At 37.6% G+C, this 8,814-nt stretch overlaps 2 protein-coding genes across 2 annotated transcripts in view; one reads left to right on the top strand and one right to left on the bottom strand.

The window, feature by feature from the left end:
* LOC104624201 (probable acyl-CoA dehydrogenase 6) overlaps nucleotides 1–1,963 on the top strand; it is a 31,591-nt gene extending 29,628 nt beyond the window's left edge. Inside the window, exon 8 of the mRNA XM_010291506.1 lies at nucleotides 1,873–1,963. Within this exon, the coding sequence (XP_010289808.1) occupies nucleotides 1,873–1,963 (91 nt within the window). The remainder of the gene's footprint in view (nucleotides 1–1,872) is intronic.
* Nucleotides 1,964–4,955: 2,992 nt separating this feature from the next.
* BET1 (Bet1 golgi vesicular membrane trafficking protein) lies at nucleotides 4,956–8,191 on the bottom strand (the record flags this gene model as incomplete). The annotated part of the gene is made up of 3 exons (XM_010291495.1): nucleotides 4,956–5,460; nucleotides 6,036–6,092; nucleotides 8,076–8,191. Coding segments are annotated over 3 exons (329 nt in total), but the record flags the coding sequence as incomplete, so codon positions are not given.
* Nucleotides 8,192–8,814: the final 623 nt, after the last annotated feature.

The following is an 8,814-nucleotide window of genomic DNA, read 5'->3' as shown; positions in this document are numbered from 1 at the left end:
CTGCTGCAAATGGAGGATTTCTATCAGCATCACAGAGGAGTTCTGGGGATTAATTCCTTGCTGTTGCTACAGTGCTGTGAAGATGCAAGATGCTAAGCGCTGTCAGGGGCCTTCTGCAGCTTGAAAAAGCAGACAGCACTGCAGCACGAAGACCAAGTGACCTACCATTGTTCCAGCTCTGCTGCCTTCAACAAGGCCCATAGGAAGGTGGGGTATCCTGAGGTTATTGAATTAAGTAGAGGTAGTTTAGCAGAACTGTTTCTGTGTGTGTTTTTTTTTTTTTTTTCTTCTTCCCAAAGGAGAAGAGTAATTGCTTAAGGTTGCAGTAGTGTGCGATCTGGCTAGCACAGGGAACTTGGGCAATACTGTTAGGGATGACTCAGTGGTATTAATGGCAGGTTTTAAATGAGTGCGATTAGAAATATCAAATCAAAAGTAAGTGAGCTTGGAGCAGCCATTCTTTTTTAAAGCAGAGGAGCTTTATATACTTTACTCTGCTCTTGCGAGACCCCAGCTGGAGTCCTGCGTCCAGCTCTGGAGCCCTCAGCACAGGAAAGACATGGACCTGTTGGAGCAGGTCCAGAGGAGGGCCACCGAAATGATCAGAGGGCTGGAACACCTCTCCCGTGGGGACAGAGAGTTGGGGTTGTTCAGCCGGGAGAAGAGAAGGCTCCAGGGAGACCTTACTGCAGCCTTCCAGTACTTCAAGGGGGCTTATAAGAAAGATGGGGACAGACTTTTTAGCAGGGCCTGTTGCGACAGGACAAGGGGTAATGGCTTTAAAATAAAAGAGGGTAGATTTCCACTACAGCTAAGGAAGAAATTTTTGACAATGAGGGTGGTGAAACACTGGCACAGGATACCCAGAGAGGTGTTAGATGCCCCATGCCTGGAAACATTCCAGATCAGGTTGGATGGGGCTCTGAGCAACCTGATCTACTTGAAGACGTCCCTGCTCATAGCAGGGGCGTTGGACTATATGACCTTTAAAGGTCCCTTCCAACCCAAACTACTCTATGATTCTGTGTAATACTATATTATAATACTAATACGGATTATGCCAGATCTTACATAGCCATTAGGGAGACCAGGTTGGTTGTTGGTTAAAAAAATTGAATGAAAACTGTACCTTCTCCATACAATTCTCCAATACCTCATGTACTGGTGGGCTAACACTCTGTTTCCTGCAAAGTGAAGTGCTGCAACACTTTCTGCTGCTGGCCCTCCAAAAGCTCCATCCCCTCCTAAAATTCAACTGCAGGCTTAGGCACCTACAGCTTTGGCAAAGGAACAGCCGGGATGTTGCGGGAAGTACTGCAGACCAGCTTGCCAGGAGGAGGCAGTGGATGAGGTGTTCTGCAGACAACTGGTGTTAGTATGTAATGTGTAGGTCATTTGAGCAGGCAGTCCATCAGAAAACCTTGGGAAGAGCCTGTGATGCTTTATATGCCAGTCCAAAGTGGTAAGACCTAAACAGAAGTCTGTATATGGAGTTCAGCTGCAGGAGCTCTAGCTGGTCTTAAAGCAGGGGCAACTGTATGCTAGGAGAGGTTTTAATTTATTTCAAGATGAAAATACAGTGTTATACCAAGTTTTAAGGCTATTTTTGAAAGAATCTGAAAATTGGACATTTGAAATTATATCTTAAGCCTTTTGATTTTGAATTAGCAACATCCCTGTACAAAAAAGGGTATTTATGGTGCTGACAACACAGTTGTCCACACCATGTATGTACTTCTGTAAAGAAGGGGTTTCAATGTAATAAAAGTAGATCTATAATAAATGCCTAGAATAAATGGGTATGTACAGCTCTGTACTTACTCCATCAGTATAGCATGCAAATGTTTAAACCTACTCTTTGTATTTCTACAGAGACTTGAGATTAATGTCAATAGGAGGTGGTACAGATGAAACCATGCTTTCCATCATATGCAAATACATGGAAACACTTCCAAGCAAGTGACACATCTCCACTCTTCTCAATGCTGCTCAATTACAAGTACCTTCCCTATTTTTCACTTTTAGCAAGTAATCATCAATGATGAGCTCTGTCATCTTTGCCAAGTTCACATGGACTTGTACTACGCTCTGTCGTGGATGTTTGGTGGTGGGGGTTGATTTTTATTTGCAGAATTCTACAAACAACTGTTTAATTGTATCTGAAGCTTTTGGGGGTCTGAACTTCAGCAGTAAGGTACCGTGTTTTGTGTGTAATAATTAAAAATACTAAAAATAAACATGCTAATATGAAAATTGTGTGTAATTACTTAAACTCTTCCTAAAAAAGCCATTTAAGCTAGAAGAGACAGCCTGTATTACTCCAAAAAAAAGCTTCAGTGGAATTGTCCTGGTAATCAAATGGATGTGTTGATTACACATTTTCTAAGGAATCTCCACGATACTGTAAGGTTAACAGTTTGATAGTTAAAAGATGGTATTTCCTTCCACCTGAAAATAATCTGTATGGTTGCTAGGTAGAGTCTAAGTTACATTAAACTGAGAAACACAATATATAAGTATGTGTAAAAGTTATGTACAAAAGATTTCAAAACCAAGAGTAATCATAACTGCAGTATTTTTACATAGCTGCTATTAACTGCAACTTTGTAAAATTACAATTAATGCTGTCTCCACTGTATGGTGTATTTAATTCTACAAGGTCATACTACAGCATCCTGAAATCCTGTCAACTATTTGTGAATTTTAAGTCCTGTCAGACTAATACCTTTCTAGCAGAAAATGACCAGTAAAGCAACTGCAGATGCAGAGGAAAATTCTAAGGCACAGTTTCCACCAATTGCCATTCCCCTTCCCTGAGTGAAATATTCTCAAAGCAGTTTCACCTTTATATAAAGCCACCTTAACCATTCTAAGCAAACTTGCAGGATTCCAGTTCAGATTTTAAACTGAAAATCCACCTTTTACTGGAATTGAAGAAAAGGAATTGTGCTATATCCTGTAAAAATCACATGAAAACATACAGAAATATGTCACAGTTCTGACCATGTAACTTTCAGTTACACAACAGTTCAGAATGTTCATGTTAAAAGAGCCTAACAGAGCTCTCTTTCAGCACTTCATTTAAAAAGCCCTTGTGTGTTTTCTCATAAACATACAGATGCAGAAAGTTGTTTGGAGGCTTCATATACTGCTTGTGCTTCAGCTTTCGCCCCATTTCCTGCCCTATCTAGACAACAACAAAAAAACTGACAACCTTCCTTAAATGAAGAAACACAGAAAGACAGAGCCTTAAGATTCCCCCCTAATTCACCCCCCACTCCTCTGCACGGAGCCTTAAGATTCCCCCCTAATTCACCCCCCCCCTCCTCTGCACCACTTAAGAACTGAGGGCAGGGGGAAAGGAAGAAGACCTAGTTCCTATTCTGCATAAATTACCTTTTAATCTGGTTTGACATTTAAAATTAAAATCATGTTGGTTTTATACAGGATCTGAAGGGCTGCTAAAAGATTTTTACTAGTATGTGCTCTGTCGGGACTTAGGGGACACACCAGCATATTCTTCAGGACAAAGAGAGAAATTGTATTTGCCATATAATTAGCTGCATCCACCCATTTTTCTACTTTACATTAGGTAGTTAAAAACTTTCCATTAAAACCATGAAAAAAAGTCTAGAAATTGTTCAGGTACCATGTTTAAGAGCCAGAAATGTATTTCTAGAAGACTGTCAACTCTCAGGGGAGTGTAGTTGTCAAACAGATATGTCAGTAATTACCATCTCAGGTGCTTTTTAACTGTCTTGTTAAAATTATACAAGTGCATCAGTTTTGGATAGTAAACTATATCCTATTGACTAGCTTTGGGAATGCTATACTTGTTTAACAAGCCTAGCAATTCTCATATAAAGATGATGCATTACCCTGGTGTTAGTAATTACATGTTCTTATAAGTACTTTAAGACTTCTTAACAGTCAAAGATTAAATAAACTAGAAAAATTTGAGCTCATTACTTTTAAACACATTGTGTTTAAAAGTGTTTTGTATTAGATAACTGACTTACATGTCATACTTCCATTATTATATATGAAATCTAACATGAAAGGAATGTAGCATACACCTCCATTTCTTATTTTAGTTGTGCTCCCCACAGAAGTATAGCCCCCTAAATGCAGCACCATTTCAAAAAAATACACTGGTATTCTACAGTAGAAAAGAATGTATATAAACAACACTAGCTAGAATACTACAGGACACTTTATTTGTCAGCTCATAATTAGTTACTAATGGCAACACATTATACAGTATTTCTAGAAAAGTTTTTCAAAAATTGTAGATATAATTTCAGTATCTAGGAAACGTAATTTTTTTAATGTTAAACTCAGCAATGAAATAGCTTCAACTATTAGAAACTATTTGGTTAGCCAAAGCTAAGTCTTCAAAATAAAAAACCTTAATACGACAGCACCTCCAACAGGTGCATCATAATGTAATTTAATATAAAATTCAAAATATCTGACCTCGTATTTCAGACATCATGCAGTGTAGATTTCGGAATCGTCACAGATTGAAAAGTAAACATACTAATGGTAAAAGTTCTAGTGATTCAATGGAATCATTAAGGTTTAGATACTTTAAATATAAAGAAAACATTTGTACTGTGTCCATATTGGTTGATCCCAATCATCAAAGGCATTTGCTTAAAAGAATAGATGTTAAAGCATGATTTGTCACATTTAAATTAAAAAAAAAAATCCAGTTTTAAGTAACTTCTCCCCAAAACACAGTTTAAGCTACTTAAACACATACACTATCACACCTATCCGTAAAAATAATTTTTGGGGATACCACTATTACATTTGTTAGCTTCAGGCCAGACTTTTAAAACTCCACAGATAAAGCCAATTTAGAAAGATCCGAGTATTCTTCGTGCTTTTGCAAGAAGAATTACTATATGCCTGAAACTGGAGCTCTAATTTAGAGCGTGGCCCAGAATGAGAAGCAGAATGAAAGAGAAACCCTTGCAATTCTGCAATTACTTCATATCCAAATAATCATTGTTTTCTGTATTTTTTAAAATCAATTCTAAAAACTATTTTCCCCTAAAAAGGCAACCTACTATGCTAGCAGTTTCTGCATATTTACAAATAATCCCCCCAAAACAGGGGATGATGGGAAAAATTCTGATACATTAAGAAAACTGTATATAACCGCATTAATAGTTAATGCAATTTTCAGCAATTTCACTGTGTTTTATCAACAGAGTATGCCACCTTAGATCAATGTCTTCATTAATTAAGACTGTTTTACAGTTGAAATTACACAATTTAAACTGAAGGTAACATGCATCACCTCAGTTTAATAATCCAGTATATTACAAAAAAAACAAACAATGCAAAGAGCATCATGTAGCATAATAGCTTTGTCTGGCTTCCTCTGGAGATTGTTCTCAGTCTGCCCATAGTTGCACCTAGAAGTCCACCCGTAGAGTCAAAATCATTATCCTACATTTAAGGAAAACAAAAACAAACAAGCAAACAAAGCAACAAAAAACGTGTTACTCTGAGGAAAAAAGATTACCCCTAAATGCTTGCTAAGTATAGGGGTTTTTATATTTTATATATTATTTTGTTGTTTCAAACTTTCCAAAACTAAAATTATTTCACAGGTCGTTTCTGAAAATTAACCAGGAAAAACTTTTGCCCATTTATCCAGAGATATTTTTTCTCCAAGCCAAAGCAAAATTTAAGCAAAAAAGGTATTTGTGACTTCTTTGGTTTTTTGCTTCCCTCTTCTATTCTTAAATACAGTTAAATATAGAACTGCCTTTTAACACTACTATACATTTGCTGATTGAATATCTGGAGTATAAGGACCTTGATTGTGCCTTGGAAGTAATGCATTTGCACATCTGTCTTTTTGAACAGAAATATTGCTGCTAAATTAGTCACATTTTACAGTCAACAATAACCTATCAACATTTTAATACAAATGTTCATACTAAATGAAGGAATGCTTTACATTACTAACTTCTTAACCCTGCCCCATATTTAAAGAAAGTTAGTGACTAAGTACTTACCATTTCTGATAACATTTTATTTTGGTTTTTAACTTCTGTTCCAATTTCAATAGAAAGCTATTAAAAAAAAAGTAGTATTAAATATGGGTAATCAGTTATACATAGATTAGAGAAACCAGTCTAAAATGCATTACACTCCAGGTAAAATGTGAACACAGTACTTGGTATTTAAAAAAACCACAACAACAACATGCACAGTATTCTGTCAGTAACCCTTAGGAAAGTAAATACTTGTCAGCTGACTAGATGAGTCTAAGAACCACAGAACATACTCAATGCTCTTCCTCCCTTTTTCCAGAGAATTCCTTATTAGAATTATTGCATGGACTTTCAAAAATTCAAGATCTAGTAAAGCCTGAGTAGCAATTACCCATTTCCTGGAACAACTGGTTAAAGCTACTGGTGCACAGCGCAGAGGACCATGAGCCCTCTTTTTCACTCAGTGATGCTGGAGTTGATACCTGTAACCTGCTAACGCATCTCTTTTGCAAGTTGCTGCTATGCTATAAGTGGGGTTTTCTGCTTTGTGTCATGAAATAGCAAGGGCACAACAGAACAAAGAGGCAAGCTGCAAATGCAAGTGAAAGTCAGTCCAGAAATAGTAACCAGGGTCAGCAACAGCCTGGTGATCACCCAGCACATCCATAGCTATGAGACAGGTCCAAGGTCAAGCCAGAAAGTCAAGCTGGGTTAGGGTCGGAATCAGGGAGGTGTGAAACCAGGCACAGACAGAGCTGCCACACAGCTGCAACATAGCAAAGGCAGGGGCCAGCCAGGAGACCCGTGGCTTAAAAGCAGCTCCTGAGTGAAATCGAGGAGAACCCACACTAAGGCTTCTTAGCAGCTCTTCCTCTGTAACAGTTCTTACCAGCACGCCGGCCTTCAACAACCAGATCAACTCCTAGAGAAGGGAGGGAAATGTGCTCCAGGCTCCCATGCTTTGGATTAGCCAAAACCCTTATGTTTTTTATGACACAACTTAAACCTCATTATTTCTTACTGCTGCGTTTCACCACAATCTATCAAGTAAACAGCAAAACATAAGGCTTCTAGGAAGATTATCTGAAGATTACTCCATACTCCAAGATCATTACATTGCACTAAAGGATGCAACTGCAGAAAGAGCAGATGTGCTACTCCATCAGACACTATCAACCACCCTGTAGACATACCCTGGGACACTGACTTGAAATATAACATACCAGAGAAAGAGACAAGAAATGAAATTCTATAACAAAGGTCAAAGCTTTTCTTTCTACCTCCTTAACTTATTCTAAATTATTTGGGTGGATAATTTCTTAACTTAAACCTAAAGTTTTACTTTCCATTTGAGACTAAACAAATTACTTTTAAGCAACAGGATATTATTAGTAATAGGAATTTGCATGAGTTTAGGCCTAAGAATTCATTGGCTTGTACTACATAAATAGAAAACAGCACCTATTGCTACAACTGTATTTTAAAATAACATTTTAAAATGTTTTAAAACGTGGGGTTTTTTTAAAAAAACCCACACAATTTTAATCACAGGGCTGTCTTTCAGTTAGACTTGCTTGAAAGAAGTCCTCAACTTCTGGAAGGATTGGAATTATTAAAACAACAGATTTCTCTTTCAGAGTATATTAGCATGCTATTTCTAACAGCTGTTTTTACATTACAGATTTATCAGCAGATACAGCAGAAGCTGATGAGCCACAATGATAATACCAAACACAAGTAGTCCATTTTCTTAAATGAACCAGAGCCAGTTTACTGACCTAAACTCAAATTTTCTAGTTCCTGGAGGGACAGTAATTAATTCTGTAGGACAGTAAGCCTTAAGTAACACCACAGCTGTCCTCAAGATTAGCAAAAAAGGACACCTCTAGCTAAAAATCTGAATGAAGGAAGACTCAGTTATACAAATGAATGGTTGTGCATTTTTATTGACAATAATTCTTTCTTGTATTAAATCTATGTTTCAAAGTAAGTCTACTGCTTCACTGGTCCATATAATTTAATTCAATAAATGTCACGATACCACTATAATGAAGTACTTACTGATTTAATGGCACTGACTTTTGTACGCAGACTTTCTGTTAACCTTTCATTTTCTTCTTCATAAACACTGTATCCACTATTGGCATAGCCATAGTTACCAGCAGAGCCTCCATCACCTATGAACACAAGAGTCAGTAGTTAAGACAGAAACACCATTGCAGCAAGTGCTTTTCACATGTGCAAAAGCACTCTTTCCATTTAAAAATGCATTTCCTCAGTATCGCCCTCAGCAATCAGAAGAGACACCTCATGTTCTTGAGCTACAGAATCAACCTTTGAAAAGTGTAGGTTATCTTTCAATATGCAAATCAAAGACAAAAATGCTGAGGAATGGTTGTAATTTAATACCATAAAGTTTATCCCCACATAGTGTTTTCAGATTACTTCTATGGAAATCAACCTAGGCATTACATGGAGAAGTGAAGGGAGCATTGAGGCCACTACACAGAGCAGTGAACTTAACTCTTAACACACACAAATACCATTTGATCACACCTGCATTTAAAGGAGAGAGCATACTCTGATCCTTACATGTATTTCTCTACAAACAAGACCCGAGATGAGAAGCCAGGCCTCTCGAGCAGAACACTGCCATTTCTGTCACCATTCTGCAGTTCTATTCCCACTCCTGCCTTTGCTTTTCGGGTGGTGGAGCTCCAGAACTGTTATCCAGACAATTGACTCAGCAAAGTAAGCAGTGCAGAAAGGAATGAAAGCTACTTGGCTCCACACATTCACT

The sequence above is a fragment of the Phaethon lepturus genome, unplaced genomic scaffold (genome assembly GCF_000687285.1).
Source record: "Phaethon lepturus isolate BGI_N335 unplaced genomic scaffold, ASM68728v1 scaffold7080, whole genome shotgun sequence".
Taxonomy (NCBI): domain Eukaryota; kingdom Metazoa; phylum Chordata; class Aves; order Phaethontiformes; family Phaethontidae; genus Phaethon; species Phaethon lepturus.
The sequence above is the reverse complement of the archived record's forward strand: the minus strand, read 5'-3'. Positions and strand labels throughout refer to the sequence as shown.